The sequence below is a fragment of the Cyclopterus lumpus genome, chromosome 20 (assembly GCF_009769545.1).
Source record: "Cyclopterus lumpus isolate fCycLum1 chromosome 20, fCycLum1.pri, whole genome shotgun sequence".
Classification (NCBI taxonomy): Eukaryota; Metazoa; Chordata; class Actinopteri; order Perciformes; family Cyclopteridae; genus Cyclopterus; species Cyclopterus lumpus.
In genome coordinates this window covers 20,784,332-20,804,432 of record NC_046985.1, presented here as the reverse complement: position 1 = coordinate 20,804,432, position 20,101 = coordinate 20,784,332, and the positions used below count along the sequence as shown (strand labels likewise).

The 20,101-nt window shown below is 44.6% G+C and overlaps 1 protein-coding gene across 1 annotated transcript in view; it reads left to right on the top strand.

Annotated features, from left to right (window-relative positions):
- The window catches only part of cubn (cubilin (intrinsic factor-cobalamin receptor)), a 123,076-nt gene that overhangs the window by 82,303 nt on the left and 20,672 nt on the right, over positions 1 to 20,101 (top strand). Inside the window, exons 50-60 of the mRNA XM_034560764.1 lie at positions 810 to 959; positions 1,082 to 1,203; positions 1,837 to 2,062; positions 4,875 to 5,062; positions 9,203 to 9,359; positions 10,826 to 10,975; positions 11,117 to 11,302; positions 11,420 to 11,549; positions 12,117 to 12,334; positions 17,894 to 18,093; positions 18,367 to 18,529. Coding sequence (XP_034416655.1) covers positions 810 to 959; positions 1,082 to 1,203; positions 1,837 to 2,062; positions 4,875 to 5,062; positions 9,203 to 9,359; positions 10,826 to 10,975; positions 11,117 to 11,302; positions 11,420 to 11,549; positions 12,117 to 12,334; positions 17,894 to 18,093; positions 18,367 to 18,529 — 1,890 coding nt within the window. The remainder of the gene's footprint in view (positions 1 to 809; positions 960 to 1,081; positions 1,204 to 1,836; positions 2,063 to 4,874; positions 5,063 to 9,202; positions 9,360 to 10,825; positions 10,976 to 11,116; positions 11,303 to 11,419; positions 11,550 to 12,116; positions 12,335 to 17,893; positions 18,094 to 18,366; positions 18,530 to 20,101) is intronic.

Below are 20,101 nucleotides of genomic sequence, written 5' to 3'. Positions count from 1 at the left end.
AAGACTTTGGTAAACCAATTTCAAGCAACAAAATAGTTCGTACACACGAGTAAAGTTATGTTTTCACAAGAGATTTAAATAATTCTAATAAATCAGAGGTCAGCTTTTCAGCTTTAGGACCAAATTACATCTTTACACTGTGCCTAAAGACACTGGTGCTTCATTATATTGATAGCTAAGATTGTTCTGCAATTTTTTATGTACAACACATGTAAAGTGCCTTTAAAAGGTGTATTTAAGAAATGATGTAAATTCGCGAAAAACACCTTAGACGCCAGAGGATTTTAAAATCTTGAGTTGTTTTGTTTTTTTCCCCTCAACTCTATCTTGCAAAGCAGCCCGATGTTGGTTTTTGTTAGCACTTAGTAGTGGTTAAACAATTAAACAATTAAATTACAATTACATTGCTGTGGATATTTGCCAACTGAATATGGTAATGATTTGTCTTCACAAACCAATATTCTAACCACATTACATGTTTTTGGAACAGTAATGCTAGTAATGTTTACGTCCAAACTGAAAATGTTAGAAGTCGTAAATCCAGTTTGAATTGTTTCAATGTCAAGACGACCTGCATGGCAAGGTTGCATAACAAAAAGCTTTGACTCTGACCTTGCCATTTTGCTCTCCTTATGTCTTTATGAGTATGCTCTGGAATCACCAGTGTCTGTCTAAATTGTCCATCAGGTATGATTAAATTAAATATTAGGATTAGAATTATCTCTGCACCTATTAGTATAACACAACACAAGAAAAGAAAATGGATGGATTTCCTTTTGTTAAACCTTTTACCCCCTCACCCTATTCAGGTGACTCAGATGGGGAGCTGCTGGCCAAGTTTTGTGGGCAGACCACCCCCAACATTCCCATTGTAGTCTTTACACCTGAGCTCTGGGTCCATTTCAAATCTGACGCCTCCCAGGGAGACCTGGGCTTCAAGGCCAAGTACTTGTTCTCTGGTAAGACATATATAGGGTATACTTAGATAGGGTATACTTAGAAATGGCATATAGTATTTGTGTATTCAAGCAGTCATACTGTAACCATCATAGTCCTTATATGGATCATACTCTCTTTACAGAGTGTGGAGGCTGGCAGACAGGTGAGGGGGGGCTGGTATCCAGTCCTAACTACCCCAACATATACCCCAGCCCCAGTCGCTGTGCTTGGCTGCTAGAGGCTCCAATGGGCCACACTATTACAGTAAGTCTGCCTCTTGGCCTGGTGTATTGACTGAACTAAAATAATTGAATGGATTAGCAGTGATGTACTGTCTGTGCTTGCTTTCATCATGATGCTGTCACTTCTGTTTTCATAGGGTCTTAGTTAGATGCTCTTACGCTGAGTGACCAACCACCAGCAGAAGAGCGCAACGAAATTAAATTACAAATACCTGTGATGGAACGAAACACACTAAGACACAAATGTACCATATCTAATTGAGAACAGCTATTTAAAAAATAATATTATTATGTAATGGCTAGATAATGTACACAACTTGCCATTGGGAATCAGACCCTTTTATTCTAGCCTAAAATGGCATCCGGGTGTGGGAGGTTTACACTACAATGCTAAATTCACACCGTGAGTTGTCCTGTACAGTGACCATCTAATTTTAGTTTATGAGAGTTTACACTTTGCTTCCTGACACTTCTGACTTCCCAGTAGTACCTTCAGCTTGTTGACATTATTTAACTCCAGGGAAATGTGAAAGGATCAGTGTGCTGCTGCTTTTTGTAGTTGGTGAGGCTGAGATCACTGTTTGCATGTTCAGATATTGCTGAGGCTGTTAAACCTGCTGATAAATAGCCATCTAAATTGAACTTCTTACCGCAGCTAACCTTCAGCTACTTCAACCTGGAGCCCCACTCTCAATGTGGCTGGGACTCTATCACCATCTTCAATGGAGGATCCCCTGGCTCCCCTGTTATTGGCCAGTACTGTGGGACCACCTCCCCGGGAACCGTACAGTCAGGATCAAACAAGCTTGCTGTAGTCTTCCTGGCTGACCATAGTGTCTCCAGAGGAGGCTTTATGGCCTCCTGGTCTGCTGATTCCTTAGGTGGGTTACACTCACTAAATGAACATGCTGCTGTACTGAATTGATTAGTTGTGATATAAATACATACAATGAGGAGTCCACCTTTGCATCAAAACATTGCTGTCTGATGTTTTTAACAACTTGGGGACAATGTCATCATATCGTATTTTATAAATTTTTAGCAATGGCATCACATTGGGTCCTTTGTCAAGATAAGATAAGATATTACTTAATTCATCCCCAGGGGGAAATTTATTGACGCAGCAGCAAACATGATTACATATATACAATACCATACAATAAAATAGCAGGGCAGGACATATTACATTTAAGAATTTAAATAATAATAATAAAAGGAAAGGAAAATGTAAATATTAAAATAAAAGTGTATACAATGTATCTAAAGTATAAAGTGAAAGCGTTGCAAGCTTTACTTGGTTACATGGTTACTGAATAAAATACAATACTTCTTGGACTGTCTCCTATGATGAGGCCCAGGAGTGAAGGGGCAGCTCACCTTTATGTATTAGAGAGAGGTGCAAGTTGACCTACTGGTTGACCTACTGGACTCTACTGCCGAGGTGTAATAATAATTAAAATAACAATACAAAAGTAATGTCCCCAAGAGGGATAATAAAGTACTTTTTCTTCTTCTTCAGTGTGGCAGACACTAGCTTCGACAATTCCCGCGAGTCTCTCTGTCCACTTGCGAGCCAAACTCTGTTAAGTGCTTGAGTTTGTGTGTGTATGTGTAAAACTGCACCCTGTCCTCCTTATCGAGCGACATTACAATCACATACAGCAGCGCGTGCAGATGCGGTGACCGGTAGCCCTCCCATAGACTTCCCTACATTTATTACAAAAATATATTCATCAACATCAGAAAAGGAAGTATAGGGAGTGGATTAAGTGCAGCAGAATTTGAAACGATCACCGTCCACAAAATCTTGCGACAAGACCGGTCAAACCAAACATAAAGAATGTGGTACATGGCCTGTTAGCAAAGACACATTGACAATATCCAACAGAGAGGTGTCAATTAAAGGCAAACCCTCTTTAAGCAGCCTTGTCGGGATTCAATTCCATTAAATTCAGTTTATTTTGTAGGTGCTCATTAAGCCTATAGCAGCATATCCAGGGCCTGGACCAGGGCAAACCTGATTCAGCCCTAACTATAAGCACTATTAAAGAGGAAAGTCTTAAGTCTATTCTTGAATGAGGTGACTGTGTCTGCCTCCGGGACTGAAAGTGGAAGCTGGTTCCATAAAAGAGGAGCTTGATAACTGAAGGCTCTGGCTCCCATCCTACTTTTTAGGACTCTAGGAACCACAAGTAGCCCCACATTTAGTGAGCACAGCTCTCTAGTGGGGCAACATGGTACTACAAGCTCCTTAAGATATGATGGTGCATCACCAATCAAGGCTTTGTAGGTGAGGAGAAGAATTTTAAATGTGATTCTTGATTTTACAGGGAGCCAGTGCAGAGCAGCTAATACAGGAGTCATGTGATCTCTTGTCTTAGTTTTTGTGAGTACACGAGCTGCAGCATTCTGGATCAACTGGAGGGATTTAAGAGACTTATTAGAGCAGCCTGATAATAAGGAGTTGCAGTAATCTAGTCTGGAAGTAACAAACGCTTGAACCAGCTTTTCTATATCTTTTTGAGACAAGATGTGCCTGATTTTTGAAATGTTACGTAGATGAAAAAATGCAATCCTTGAGATTTGCTTAACGTGGGAGTTAAAGGACAAGTCTCGGTCAAAGATAACTAGAGATTCTTTACAGTGGTGTTGGATGCCAGGGAAATGCCATTGAACGAATATTCAGACCTCGGGTCCCGTGGCCGCAGGAAATCTAGGATTCAATGAATTAAAGTTTAACAATATTTAATGGCAAAGGTAATGACAGATAGCGTTCATGGCCGTGGGGCCAGAAAGAAAGAGCTCTCCACAGACGGACTCCTAGCCCGGGTCTGTCTCGAGAGTCCCAATCCAGTTAGAACCATCCTCCCCAGAACAAATGCTCGGCTATTAGTATGGTCATGCAAATGAGTTCACACCTAAAGGTTAGTTCCATTGGCTAGTTTAAAGAATAAAGCCGTTCTGTTCGCTAAAGGTAATCGATAATCTGGCGTGGTCAAAGCTCACACTTCCAGTCAGGGACCAGAAGTCCCCTTCAGAATAAAACCTATTATCCTGCCTTCAGAATAAAAGCAACATCTCAGGTTTCAATCGGCATCCATTTTAACTATTGTCTAAACAATAAAACATCATTCATTCTCATGCACCATACAGTTAATCATTACATTTGTCATCAACAAACAGTAATAAAACAGTGATCATCTCCTATGCTTTATAATACATTCCTCCAGAATATTCCTCATAATATCCCTGATTAATTAACATATCATTCTTTATGTATTAATTTTAAACATTAACTCTCTTATTTACATGTGCAAGTGTATATAAACTCTACGCCATCTACAGAAACCACATCACCAGATAATTGATCTCTGAGTTGTTCAGGGCTAAAATAACTTCAGTTTTGTCTGAGTTTGACATCAGGAAGTTGCATGTCATCCAGGTTTTTTCCATATTCGCCATAGCCTCAGTGACAAGCCCATGTCGATGGACAATATACTACTGAGCATTAGTGAAAATGGTTCACACTCTGCTTCTGGCACAGGAATTTTCAAGCCTTAGGGATTGAAAAAAACCCGGTGAAAGGAAACTCATTCACTCTACTTGAATCAGTGTTCTCAATATTTTGTTCATATTATCTATATAATCATTCATATACAAACTGTACACTCACAATTTGTATATTCTGACCAGGCTGTGGAGGGGTGATCCATGCTGATATGGGAACAATCAAGTCTCCAAACTATCCCCAGAATTTTCCAGCCAATGTGGAGTGTTCCTGGCAGATCATTGCTCATCAGGGGAACCACCTGGAGATGAGATTCAACACTGATTTCCAGATTCCAGACAGCACTGGGACCTGCCAAAGCAACTACATCAAGGTACCTTCACTGAATTACAGCAAAAACATGTTCAAAGGATGTGTTAGTTCAGGGGCTGGACTTTAATAGATAGCATAAAGTTGCTTCTACTGTGGCTGCACTGAAGCAAACATTAGCTGAAGGTTCTCTTCATGATATTCAGAGCATTAATATAGCATCATACCAATATAATCTTTGTGAAAATTAACACTGCTCTCTTAGCATTGTTGCCTTTTTTGCAGCACTGTTAGCACCGCTAGGTGGTATTCACCAGCTCGATTGTCGCTATGGTGAGATCTGTGTGGAGGCTATTCATTATAGATATGCTCTGAATTTAGAATGTTGCACAAATAATGTGCTAGCTTGCCCAGTTGGACCATTTTTTAAATAATATTCTTTGTGTTCTGAGTTCTCAGTAAAGTACTAATTACTTTGCTGAGTACAGCAAAAGGTTATCCTAACCGATAGAGCTGATTCCCAGAACCAAGTTATAATAAACCAAAACTTTTCCTGAATGATATTAGACATCACATATCTGAAATATTGCTTGTTATATGCTACTATGGACTGCCTCTTTCAAACTTCAATACATCTTATTTAGTTACTAGAGATAGACACATTGACACTAGAAACTAAGCTTTTATCTTCAACACCACACAGTCAAAGTCAGCTTTATTGTCATTTCTTTCATTTGTGCAAACATACAAACGATCTGAAATTGCGCTTCTCTCTTGTCCAACATAAAGTGATTAGTAAAAATAATAATAATAAAGTGCAAACAGATAACAACAACAAAGAACATGTAGACAACATATACTATAAAAACTATGAAACTTTACATCGGTATTGTAGCAGCAGTCGGACATGGTGTTTTAGCAGCAAAATATTTCGACATATGTGTCTAAAAGAGGAGTGGGAGAGTGGGGAGAGAGTTCAGCTTCCTGACAGCCTGGTGGATGAAGCTGTTTAACAGTCTGGTGGTGAGAGCCCAGAGGCTCCGGTATCTCCTCCCAGAGGGCAGGAGGGTGAGAAGACCGTGTGAGGGGTGGCAGGAGTCGCTCACAAGCATGGTCACGAGGCGGGTGAGGCGGGTGTGATTTATCTCCTGCAGGGAGGGGAGGGGGGGGAGTGAGGCACCGATGATGCGTCACTATGCGCTGCAGGGAACACACTACACTAAATTATAAGAATACCGGGAATGCAAAACCTTTCTTTTTTTAATCCAACCAACCAGAGGGCAATGTCAGATAGACATCTGGTGTAGGAACTTTTGCCTTACGGCATTACCGCCGATGTATATTCCAATCTTACAGTATTTAAGTTTATCCTTAGTCAGCAGTTTTAAATAGGATGCGACGTCGCCCGCTCTGGTTCCCGAAATGCATGTGACTGTGGCCCCTTTTAGTACTGCACTTATTGTAAGTCGCTTTGGTAGACCAGACAACCAAATATTACAATAATCCAACCTGGACGGTACAGTAGCGTGAATTGACTGATCCGATTTTAGGTGAAAGAAGGCAATGTTGGGGATATCTTTAATATGCTGATATATATATATATATATATATATATATATATATATATATATATATATATATATATATATTCATTTTGCAACAACAACTTACTTGACATTTTGATTTTCACAGCAGACAAACAAGCCTCTAATTTAATAATTCAAGATTGATCATTCACCTTCTATGAGAAAATTACTCTACTTCTCTCTTGATTTATTCCCTCAGTAAACATTGTAAACATGAGTTTATGGTCTCAATCTCTAGTTTCAAGTCTTCTTCAATACAGCATGATGTTCATTGAGTAAAGTATGGTCAATTTAGAGTCAAACAGACCATAAAGCAGGGGATGCTTCAGGGAATAGCGACCTTGAGATTGACTGTTTGCTAACACCAACCTATAAGTTTTCCATATTTTTGTCTTACAACTTTCAGTTTTTCCCAGTGTGAAAGTTAATTGTAACATTTTGTTCTGAAGGCCTGTGGGTGTGTAGCTGGTAACTAGCTGGTGTGTATGCTGACATCTTCAACCTGTCACTATCCCAGGCTGTAGTCCCCCGCATTTTCAAATCCGCCATCATCGTGAGGTCCTGGGACAGGGATGTCGTATGTGTATAGATTGTAAAGCCCTCTGAGGCAAATTCGTAATTTGTGATATTGGTCTATATAAAAATAAACTGAATTGAATCATACCAGTCCCCAAAAGACTAGACACACCCACTCTAAATGACTTTATACTAGTTCTCACACACATCAACCACACGGTCCCAGACACTGTCGACCCCCTCCAGTTTGCCTACCGCTCCAATCGATCAGTGGACGACGCGGTAACAATAGATCTATATATAACTCTGCAACACCTGGAAAAGCATCAGAAAGTATGCCAGGATGCTTTTCCTGGACTACAGTTCTGGCTTCAATACCATCCGCACGGGCAAACTGATTGAGAAGCTGACAGACCTTGGCGTCCCAACTCCCACCTGCAACTGGATCCTGGACTTCCTGACAGAATCGGAGGACAGATGTCTGCTGAGCTCAGGAATGGTAGAGAGCATTCTCACCGCAGGCATCACTGTCTGGTACGGTACCACCACACAGGCAGAGAGGAAGGCTCTGCAAAGAGTCATAAAGACTGCAGAGAGGATCATAGGGAAAAAACTTCCTTCCATGGACTCTATGTATGTGCAGCGCTGTCGGAAAAGAACAGAGGGAATCATCAGAGACTCACTCATCATCACTCATAGAACACGCTTTTTCAACAGTTTCTTCCCTGCCACAGTCAGACTGATGGCAAAACAAAACCATTGAAATATGTTTAATAACCCAACACTACCTCATTACAGTTATCATGTGCAATATGTGACATATTATTACTTAAAACTATATAATTCAAAACTGTCTAAATTAAAACTGTATCCCAAACTGTACATATTAGCACCTTTCTTGTTCTTGTACATAGTACCACCTTTCTGTATACACTACCACCTTCTGTATAGTGTTTTCTTTATATTTTGTATTTGTATTTTTCTTTCTTATTATAGGGTTATTTCTGAACTGTTGACTCAGAGAGCCCTGCACAAGATTTCCAATGCGTTTGGACTGTTGTTTCTAGGCACACATGGCAAATATAACCTTGAAACTTGAAACTTAGCTCCACCGGCTGTCACTTCTTGATGGTGATGCCAAAAAACCAAGAAGGCACCAACCAAAATGCCGAACGCTTTCAAACACAAGTCCACAAACTAATGGTTGACATCATGGCGACTATCTTCACCTGTTATTTACAGTATATGATCTGCCTCTGACAAGCTAATATTTGATAAGATCCGCATTGTTGACATTCTGCAACCAGTCAAATGACAGTGTGTCTACCTCCTACATTGCCAAACTATATATATATATATATATATTGTGTTGTCTTAAGAGGTCGGGATCGGCTTGTGAGGCGTGGGTGCACAAATCAGGACGACAAGCAGTGGTTTCTAACTCATAATTCTGTATTTAGAAAAAGATCAACTTAACTCCGGCAGAAAAGCCGTACACAAAACAAACATAAGTATTCTTTAGTTTTCTTCCGGTTCATTGTCTTCAACGTAACATAAAACACTCTTTCATCTCCTCTGCTCCTCTCCTTTGTTCTTCCTCCAGGGTAATCAGCCGCTCTCTTTCAGCTGGGCAGCAGCCTTGGCTCCATCTGCCCTGCTGACTGGGAATTGCAGTTCATTACCCAGCTGCCATGATGATATATATAACATGAGCGTTAATACTGTATGGACGAAATACAATATGTTAGAAATGATGTGCATTTATGTAATCTCCAAATCTTTTCTTTTGTCGTCCTTGTGAATTAGTTTGCCAGAGCTAAAATGAAGAATCATACATTGGTGCAAACAAAAGCCATATATATATATATATATATATATATATATATATATATATATATATATATATATATTCCCGACAAGTCCTTAAGCATTTTACATGAAGTGTACATTTTGTTTGGATATTGGTCCTAAAAAGACAGTTGTAATTTGAAATTGCAAGAGACAAAGTTACTAAATAAATCTTTCAGATTGTGTTCAGACTGTGTCTTTAAAACAATGTTCCATTTGACAACCCTTCTGAATCGGAATGCATTTTCCTGCAGGTATGGTCAGGTCAGACCCAAAACATTGAAGTTCTGCTGTCAACAGGCTGTGGCTCAGTGGCCCCGGGCCCCATCATTGCTCCATATAACATTATCACAAGCAGATTCCAGGGCACGGAAGCCCCTGGCAGAGGCTTCTCAGCATCCTTCAGCACCAGTAAGAACCCGGCAGCCAAAACAGCTTCACTATGTTTTTTTTCTAAATATGTTTTATTGATTTTCAGTTTTTATCCCACCAGGGAAGAGGTAGATCATAGGTTTGTGATAATTGGGAGAGTGAAGCAAACGTGTGTTTTATGTATACATTATGGATTGACCTGATCCCTTTATCAAACCATAGAGTAAATGCACCTTCCGTGCGGGAGGGAATAAACATATGATTACATTTAATGGGGGAGCGGGTGGAGAGGTTCCTTGTAGCCCAAAATGTCTCCTAAACTAAGCCCATATTCTTATTGTGTGATTTACTATTATGTTTGTACTCAAGCTACTGCTAAGAAGAGGTAGGGCTGCACAGACCACTGAGCCGAGGTGGTGCCAGCAGGAGGAGAATTCTATTTGTACCCAGTATTTTTATATAAGCTTCTGTCACATTCCTATTCCTACTGTTCTCTCCTCTCTTGTGCCTCCATCCCTATCCTAGGGAAGAGATACATTGCCTGATCCCATGCAGGTGAGGCCAATTAGGCCTCTTCCTGGCACCTGTTCCCTGAGCCACTGCCCTCCGCAGCTGAGCCTAACCACACCACAGCCACCAAATACCCCCACCGCCTGACTTAGGCCGGGGAGCTATCCGGCCTAACCCCACCCCACTGTGCGTGAGCGGGAGAGGAAGTCGGGCACGACCATCTGCGTCCATGGCCTATGGATCACTTTGAAATTAAAAGGCTGTAAAGCCAGATACCACCGAGTGATCCGGGCGTTGGTATCTTTGATGAGGTGGAGCCATTGGAGCGGGGCGTGGTCCGAACAGAGAGTGAATGAGAGTCCCAGGAGGTAGTAGCGCAGAGAGTCGACCACCCACCAGATGGCCAGACACTCCTTCTCCACTGTGCTGTACCTGCTCTCCCTCTCTGACAGCTTCCGGCTGATGTACAGAACAGGGCGGTCCACCCCCTGTACTTGCTGGGACAAAACGGCTACCAGCTGCTGTATTACTTAGCAGAGTGTGCCTCTGCTCTCCTGTCTCGTGCCTCCAACTCTATCGAACCTCATATAGGGAAGAGACATACACAACCTGATCCCCTGCAGCTGAGGCCAATTAGGCCTCTTCCCGGCACCTGTTCCCTTAGCCACTCCCCCACTCCCCTCCGCAGCTGAGCCTAACCATGCCCCAGCCACCACAATATATTATATTATATATTATATATTAAATTCCTGTGTTTGTTGTAAATTATTCTTCGGTCACATGAGAGACCAGAAGACATGTTACCTAGTAACGGTCCTTTTGTCAAGAAAATCCATCCAGTTTCACAAAATCTGGATTTTCCTTAGGTGATTTATTTGCATTTTCGGTACAGTAATAAATAGTGTTTTCAATTCCAGCTTTCATAGAATAGAAGTTTTAACTTAGATGTCGTGCACTGTAGTAAGATATGAGGTCCGATGTCTTCTGTTTATCAGGGTGCGGAGCAAACTTCACAGCTCCCAGTGGTCGTGTGGTTTCTCCGAATTATCCAGCCAACTACGCTGACCACTCCAACTGCAACTACACCATAGACGCTGGAGAACAGACTGTGGTGGTCCTCACATTCCAGGTCTTCCAAGTCGAAGGCAAGTGAAGCTTTAGCAACATACAGACAGACAAAAATCACCTGCAGATGTGCTGTCTCCCTTTAAGAATTTTTGTTCCATGTGATGTTTGATAACCAACCAGCTATTTGGTGATCATGGTCTGTCATGTCTGTTATGTAGCACACTCCTCCTGTCTGTATGATGGGCTGAAGATCTACAGCCTAGCTACTGGTGGCCCTGCTATTGCCACTCTGTGTGGTAGCAGCATCCCGGGGCCGTTCTCCAGTTTTGGCCCCATGTTACTCCACTTCTACTCTGACTCTGTAATCCCTGACAGTGGCTTCATGGCAGAATACAGAGCCATCCGTAAGTAATGAAGAGGAGAAATAAATCCTTCAAACTAAAGAGCAGATTGATCCATTTTACAAAATTAAGATGAGAATGTAAGGACTACTGTGTGTGTGTGTGTGTGTGTGTCTACAGCATGTGGTGGTTTCTTCAACAGCACTATGGGTACAGTGAGCAGTCCAGCACTCTCCATGACCAACTACCACCACGACATCAACTGTACCTACCACATCATGGTCCGAGCTGGCAGAGTGGTGGATATCAAGTAAGACTGCATTAGAGTGTGAAAATGAATGTGTATTTGAGAAATAACTTGTCAATTAGGGGAAAAGGGAGATTTCTACATTTTTGTCATACAGTCAATTCTTTCAAATTGATGAAATATTGCTTTTATCGGCCAATTATGATTCAAGTTTTTTTAAATATCAAAGACATTATGTTTCACAGGTTCTTTCACTCTAGTATACATAAGTGGCACTATTAAATCTATTAACAATGTAAATATAGTTAATTAGAGGAAGAGAGAGGGCTACAATGTGTGAAATTATTATTCATACATTTTGCAGTTCTTGTCATGAAAACATTACTTCATCTAATTGAATGCAATCGTATTGTCACTTGAGGAAAACAAAGTGGAGGCCACCAGAAAATCCTGTCAAATGGGCTGAGGCTGTACGAAGGTTCCTTGTGGCCACAGTACAAGCTAGTGGCTGTACTTCTAGCCACTGTACTTCCTTCAGGATGTTGGTGCAAAATAGCTTTAAAAACTCTCGACAACAAGCTTGAAAGAAATTACAGCATTACATTATGTTCTCCTTTTCTCTCTCCAAAGGTTTAACACCTTCCATCTGGAGGCCTCTTCTTCCTGCCGCTACGACTATGTGGCAGTGTATGATGGACAGGACACCTTGGCACCCCTATTGGGCAAATTCTGTGGTTCAGTGCTCCCACCTGATCTACGCTCCTCTACCAACCAGCTGTTCATTGTATTCAGGACAGATGCCTCTGGGAATGGTATTGGCTGGAGGGCTGTTTACAGTGAGACATTCGGTAGGTCAAAATAACTACATTTGTGATCTGAACTATGTTGCCTAAACACAATCTAACATGGTTTGGATTGAAATGTAGAAATGTCCTGTAACGTGAAATAGACGTAGCTGAAATGAATGCACCATCATGTAAGAATGACTCTATGACAGCTTTTTCAACACTTGCAGAAGGTGCACTACGCTACTGTAACATGCATTTGATCTCTGATCAGTTAAAGCCCTGCATGGCCTGTGTGGGTGAGAGAGAGAGAGCACTGACCTGTGTGGGTGAGAGAGAGAGCACTGACCTGTGTGGGTGAGAGAGAGAGAGCACTGACCTGTGTGGGTGAGAGAGAGAGCACTGACCTGTGTGGGTGAGAGAGAGCACTGATCTGTGTGGGTGAGAGAGAGAGAGCACTGACCTGTGTGGGTGAGAGAGAGAGCACTGACCTGTGTGGGAGAGAGAGAGAGCACTGACCTGTGTGGGAGAGAGAGAGAGAGAGCACTGACCTGGGTGGGTGAGAGAGAGAGCACTGACCTGTGTGGGTGAGAGAGAGAGCACTGACCTGTGTGGGTGAGAGAGAGCACTGACCTGTGTGGGAGAGAGAGAGAGCACTGACCTGTGTGGGAGAGAGAGAGAGAGAGAGCACTGACCTGGGTGGGTGAGAGAGAGAGCACTGACCTGTGTGGGTGAGAGAGAGCACTGACCTGTGTGGGAGAGAGAGAGAGCACTGACCTGTGTGGGAGAGAGAGAGAGAGCACTGACCTGGGTGGGTGAGAGAGAGCACTGACCTGTGTGGGTGAGAGAGAGAGAGCACTGACCTGTGTGGGTGAGAGAGAGCACTGACCTGTGTGGGAGAGAGAGAGAGCACTGACCTGTGTGGGAGAGAGAGAGAGCACTGACCTGGGTGGGTGAGAGAGAGAGCACTGACCTGTGTGGGTGAGAGAGAGAGCACTGACCTGTGTGGGTGAGAGAGAGAGCACTGACCTGTGTGGGTGAGAGAGAGCACTGACCTGTGTGGGAGAGAGAGAGGGCACTGACCTGTGCGGGAGAGAGAGAGCACTGACCTGTGTGGGTGAGAGAGAGCACTGATCTGTGTGGGTGAGAGAGAGAGAGCACTGACCTGTGTGGGTGAGAGAGAGCACTGATCTGTGTGGGTGAGAGAGAGAGAGCACTGACCTGGGTGGGTGAGAGAGAGAGCACTGACCTGTGTGGGTGAGAGAGAGGGCACTGACCTGTGTGGGAGAGAGAGAGGGCACTGACCTGTGTGGGAGAGAGAGAGAGAGCACTGACCTGTGTGGGAGAGAGAGAGAGGGCACTGACCTGTGTGGTGAGAGAGAGAGCACTGACCTGTGTGGGAGAGAGAGAGAGAGCACTGACCTGTGTGGTGAGAGAGAGAGCACTGACCTGTGTGGGTGAGAGAGAGAGAGCACTGACCTGTGTGGGAGAGAGAGAGAGCACTGACCTGTGTGGGAGAGAGAGAGGGCACTGACCTGTGTGGTGAGAGAGAGAGAGCACTGAACTGTGTGGTGAGAGAGAGAGAGCACTGACCTGTGTGGGAGAGAGAGAGGGCACTGACCTGTGTGGGAGAGAGAGGGCACTGACCTGTGTGGGAGAGAGAGAGGGCACTGACCTGTGTGGGAGAGAGAGAGAGAGCACTGACCTGTGTGGGAGAGAGAGAGAGGGCACTGACCTGTGTGGTGAGAGAGAGAGCACTGACCTGTGTGGGAGAGAGAGAGAGAGCACTGACCTGTGTGGTGAGAGAGAGAGCACTGACCTGTGTGGGTGAGAGAGAGAGAGCACTGACCTGTGTGGGAGAGAGAGAGAGAGCACTGACCTGTGTGGGAGAGAGAGAGGGCACTGACCTGTGTGGTGAGAGAGAGAGAGCACTGAACTGTGTGGTGAGAGAGAGAGAGCACTGACCTGTGTGGGAGAGAGAGAGGGCACTGACCTGTGTGGGAGAGAGAGGGCACTGACCTGTGTGGGAGAGAGAGAGGGCACTGACCTGTGTGGGTGAGCGAGAGAGCACTGACCTGTGTGGGTGAGAGAGAGGGCACTGACCTGTGTGGGTGAGCGAGAGAGCACTGACCTGTGTGGGAGAGAGAGAGGGCACTGACGTGTGTTGGTGAGCGAGAGAGCACTGACCTGTGTGGGAGAGAGAGAGCACTGACCTGTGTGGGTGAGAGAGAGGGCACTGACCTGTGTGGGAGAGAGAGAGCACTGACCTGTGTGGGAGAGAGAGAGAGCACTGACCTGTGTGGGAGAGAGAGAGGGCACTGACCTGTGTGGGAGAGAGAGGGCACTGACCTGTGTGGGTGAGAGAGGGCACTGACCTGTGTGGGAGAGAGAGGGCACTGACCTGTGTGGGAGAGAGAGAGGGCACTGACCTGTGTGGGAGAGAGAGAGCACTGACCTGTGTGGGTGAGCGAGAGAGCACTGACCTGTGTGGGAGAGAGAGAGCATTGATCTGGGTGGGTGAGAGAGAGAGAGCACTGACCTGGGTGAGAGAGAGAGAGCACTGACCTGTGTGGGAGAGAGAGAGCACTGACCTGCGTGGGTGAGAGAGAGAGAGCACTGACCTGTGTGGGAGAGAGAGAGCACTGACCTGTTTGGGTGAGAGAGAGAGCACTGACCTGTGTGGGAGAGAGAGGGCACTGACCTGTGTGGGTGAGAGAGAGAGAGCACTGACCTGTGTGGGTGAGAGAGAGAGCACTGACCTGTGTGGGTGAGAGAGAGCACTGACCTGTGTGGGAGAGAGAGAGAGCACTGACCTGTGTGGGAGAGAGAGAGAGAGAGCACTGACCTGGGTGGGTGAGAGAGCACTGACCTGTGTGGGTGAGAGAGAGAGAGAGAGCACTGACCTGTGTGGGTGAGAGAGAGAGCACTGACCTGTGTGGGAGAGAGAGAGAGCACTGACCTGGGTGGGTGAGAGAGAGAGCACTGACCTGTGTGGGTGAGAGAGAGCACTGACCTGTGTGGGAGAGAGAGAGGGCACTGACCTGTGCGGGAGAGAGAGAGCACTGACCTGTGTGGGTGAGAGAGAGCACTGATCTGTGTGGGTGAGAGAGAGAGAGCACTGACCTGTGTGGGTGAGAGAGAGAGCACTGACCTGGGTGGGTGAGAGAGAGAGCACTGACCTGTGTGGGAGAGAGAAAGCACTGACCTGTGTGGGAGAGAGAGAGGGCACTGACCTGTGTGGGAGAGAGAGAGAGAGCACTGACCTGTGTGGGAGAGAGAGAGAGGGCACTGACCTGTGTGGTGAGAGAGAGAGCACTGACCTGTGTGGGAGAGAGAGAGAGAGCACTGACCTGTGTGGTGAGAGAGAGAGCACTGACCTGTGTGGGTGAGAGAGAGAGAGCACTGACCTGTGTGGGAGAGAGAGAGAGCACTGACCTGTGTGGGAGAGAGAGAGGGCACTGACCTGTGTGGTGAGAGAGAGAGAGAGCACTGACCTGTGTGGTGAGAGAGAGAGAGCACTGACCTGTGTGGGAGAGAGAGAGGGCACTGACCTGTGTGGGAGAGAGAGGGCACTGACCTGTGTGGGAGAGAGAGAGGGCACTGACCTGTGTGGGAGAGAGAGAGGGCACTGACCTGTGTGGGAGAGAGAGAGCACTGACCTGTGTGGGTGAGCGAGAGAGCACTGACCTGTGTGGGAGAGAGAGAGGGCACTGACCTGTGTGGGTGAGCGAGAGAGCACTGACCTGTGTGGGAGAGAGAGAGCACTGACCTGTGTGGGTGAGAGAGAGGGCACTGACCTGTGTGGGAGAGAGAGAGCACTGACCTGTGTGGGAGAGAGAGAGGGCACTGACCTGTGTGGGAGAGAGAGAGCACTGACCTGTGTGGGAGAGAGAGAGGGCACTGACCTGTGTGGGAGAGAGAGAGGGCACTGACCTGTGTGGGAGAGAGAGAGCACTGACCTGTGTGGGTGAGCGAGAGAGCACTGACCTGTGTGGGAGAGAGAGAGGGCACTGACCTGTGTGGGTGAGCGAGAGAGCACTGACCTGTGTGGGAGAGAGAGAGCACTGACCTGTGTGGGTGAGAGAGAGGGCACTGACCTGTGTGGGAGAGAGAGAGCACTGACCTGTGTGGGAGAGAGAGAGGGCACTGACCTGTGTGGGAGAGAGAGAGCACTGACCTGTGTGGGAGAGAGAGAGGGCACTGACCTGTGTGGGAGAGAGAGGGCACTGACCTGTGTGGGAGAGAGAGGGCACTGACCTGTGTGGGAGAGAGAGAGAGCACTGACCTGTGTGGGAGAGAGAGAGAGCACTGACCTGTGTGGGTGAGAGAGAGAGAGCACTGACCTGTGTGGGAGAGAGAGAGGGCACTTACCTGTGTGGGAGAGAGAGAGAGCACTGACCTGTGTGGGTGAGAGAGAGAGCACTGACCTGTGTGGTGGACTTTATTGGACAAAACCAGCTAGAAACAAAGGAAAAGTCAAGATAATACAATATAGCTGTCAGGCTTACTTCCATTGCGGTCCCTTCTGTATTTGGGGAGTGCAGGTGGAGTTTGACTGTTGGCCTTCACTTAGACGTCAGAGTCAAGACACAAGCTGTTTTGTTAGACTACGTCTGAATCATGTCCACAAAATACCATGTCTTTATTCACAGGTTTGCCACTTGTGTAACATGTACGCTTCATGTAACTGAATGCAACTAAATACTTGAATAAAACAATCAATTGTCAAATACTTCAATCAGGAGGGACTTGTTTAGAGTTTAGCAATAATTTATTACAATTGCATACATTTGAATAGTGCAAAGTCTTTGGCGATTGGACTCCATCCTGAATTAAGATAATGGAAGAGTAGTGCTGCTGAGGTCCGATAAGGCCGAATTCCCCTGGAGTCCAGATACTCGGTTTGCAGGAACACCCTTCTTCACACCACCACGGTGGAGAAGAAGGGAGTTGCTGCAAACCGATGATCAATGAGGAGCATGACTGATGCTGACTGGAGGAGCCTGGGGTGGAGGAGGGTCACATATGTTTGAGCTGAAATGACCACTGACAGCAGCAGAGAGGAGAACATTTTAAAAATGTGACAATAATGATGTGATTGGCTGACAAAAACTGCGCCAAATCTGACTGGTTCATTTAACGTACACGCACCCAATCAGCTTATGGAGTAATTGCTGGGAGAATTAGATACTGAGATTATGAATGATGAGTGTAAAGAGTGTCTTCATTACTTCTGCTTGAGCTTCATTTTTACTTGTTGAATTAATTGTAGTGTTGCCTTCTCACAACACATATAAGTTTATCGTTGCATCATCATTATGTGTGGAAATCCTGGTGCCCCAATCCAAATGGTCATCCAGAATGGGAAGTCCCTTCTCTGTAAATAATGGAGCAAATGTTGTCAAAATATCATGTTTAAGGGGAGTTGTCTTTCAGTATTGAGGACATAGTTATGTTATATATTTCCATATCCATATATTCAATGACGAAGGGCTCCCTGTCTGCATCCTTGTGGTAATGTGGATTTGAACATCCCAGACATGATGTTTTGCAGTTGGCTGTGCTGTAACACATGTTCAGTTTGAAGGAGTGGCTCAGTGTTTGTCTCTGAATTGCCTGCAGGTCCTGCACAGGGATGTGGTGGCTACCTGTCCATGCCCCTGGGCATGTTTGGTTCTCCAGACCCAAACCTGGATGGGCAGTATGAGCCCAGGCTGGACTGCCTGTGGACTATTGAGATGCCAGTCAACAAGGCTATCAACCTGACGTTCAACTCCTTTGACCTTGAGAGCTCCTCTACTTGTCGCTACGACTATGTTAAAGTAAAGAACCCCTGCCATTGAAATATTAATGGCAGATTTTACATGATTACTGAAGATACTGCATCACACTTTTATTTGTGTGTTGCTAGTGTGACTTGACAATAACTAACTAACGATAATTTGATTTGTTTGACCTTATATAAACTACAGTTGTGGATTTGCTTCTGTATTGATGCAATTCTGCAAAAGTGTATACACTTTTTTGTATGTAATCGTATGACACGTACATTTTTTTTCCTGTTAATGTCCTTTATGTATGTGTATTTCTATCAGGTGTATGATGGTGACAACGTGAACTTTCCTCTGGTTGGGACATTTTGTGGAAACTTCATCCCTGCTTATTTTGTATCAAGTGGAAACTTCCTGACTATTCACTTAGTCACGGATAGCTCAGTCCAAAGACGAGGCTTCAATGCTACCTACAGTGCTGTGCCATGTAAGACACTTTCTACTCTCTCTGTACTACTTTGCATTCTACTTGCTGCATTCTTTTTTCAGAAAATATTATATTATATATATATTATATATAAAACCAATACTAACCCCAAAAGGATTGTGTTCAAATACCTATCTGCAGCTGCCTCAGTGGCCGTCCAGTCGTAGTTTACATGTAGGTTACTCTGACGGTACACAGTAACATTATGCCAAAGCTACGTTGGAAAGGTCTATTTTATCGAGAATTCATGTATTTTCTATAGTTATTATCTGAGTGGCTTGTCTTTGCCAAGAACAAAACACTACCGTGTAACTTCATAAAAATGATGGAGATAGATTAGATTAAAACTAGGGGCAAAAGACAACCGGTTGATGTGGAGAACTATGTACTATGTACACTTAATGTAACATAAACAAGCCAGATACAAATGGACAGCAGAGGGCTTTACAGATTGTAAAGCCCTCTGAGGCAAATTTGTAATTTTGGGCTATACAAAATAAACTAAATTGAATGTGGTAACAGTAAAAACGCTAATAGTGGTTATTATATTACTAATACATCATTACATCAAATTTGATAGTTTCATGGTTGTATTGGTAGTTATTGTCACGCCGGGGTGTGGTGGGGCAAAAGCTCAGGTGCAGAGGAAACAGGCTGGAGTCGAGGTGTGGTAAGGCAAAAATGTCTTTACTAGTCAAAGTAAAAAAACGGGGAAAAACGGACTGAAAAACAAACATGAGAAACTCAGGCTTGAAGGCTAGGAAATTAAAAAGACAATATGGCAGGGGACAAGGGAAAGAATGGGAGTATATATATATATATATATATATATATATATATATATATAGATATATGAGGGGCATGAACAATCAGGGAGGCAGAGGAGTGGTTGAGGGCAGGTGTAGGGAAAGAACAATAATGAGACGCTGGGGAGACATTACATTACATTACATTTCATTTAGCTGACGCTTTTTATCCAAAGAGACTTACAATCATGTTACATTCATACACTGTAAACAGCTACAGGGAACAATTCGGGGTTAAGTGTCTTGCTCAAGGACACATAGACTAGGGCGGGGATTGAACCGCCAACCCCCTGATTGAAAGACAGACCTGCTAACCACAAGACAGAGAACTAACAGGGTGGTACAGTTATACTCTCTTTGCTCTTGCTTCCTCATCACTAAAAGGGCGTCTGCGGTTCAGTGGTAGAGCAGGGTCATCCTTCAATCAGAGGTTTGATCCCCAGCTTCACCAGCCCATGTCGATGTGTCCTTGGGAAAGACACTTAACCCCACATTGCTCCCGTAGCTGTTTCTACGGTGTGTGAATGTTAATTACTACGGATGGGCAGGTGGCACCTTAGCTCCTTCCATCAGTGTATGATTGGGTGTGAATGGGTGAATGATGACAAGTAGTATGAAAGCACTTTGAGTGGTTGGAATACTAGAAAAGATCAATACAAGTACAGGTCCATTTACCATTTAAACTAATTAGCATACACATTCAAAGAACAAGGAGGAATGCTGCGAGCGTGTTTGATTGGGTGTCAGAGCAAGGCTGTTATGTAAA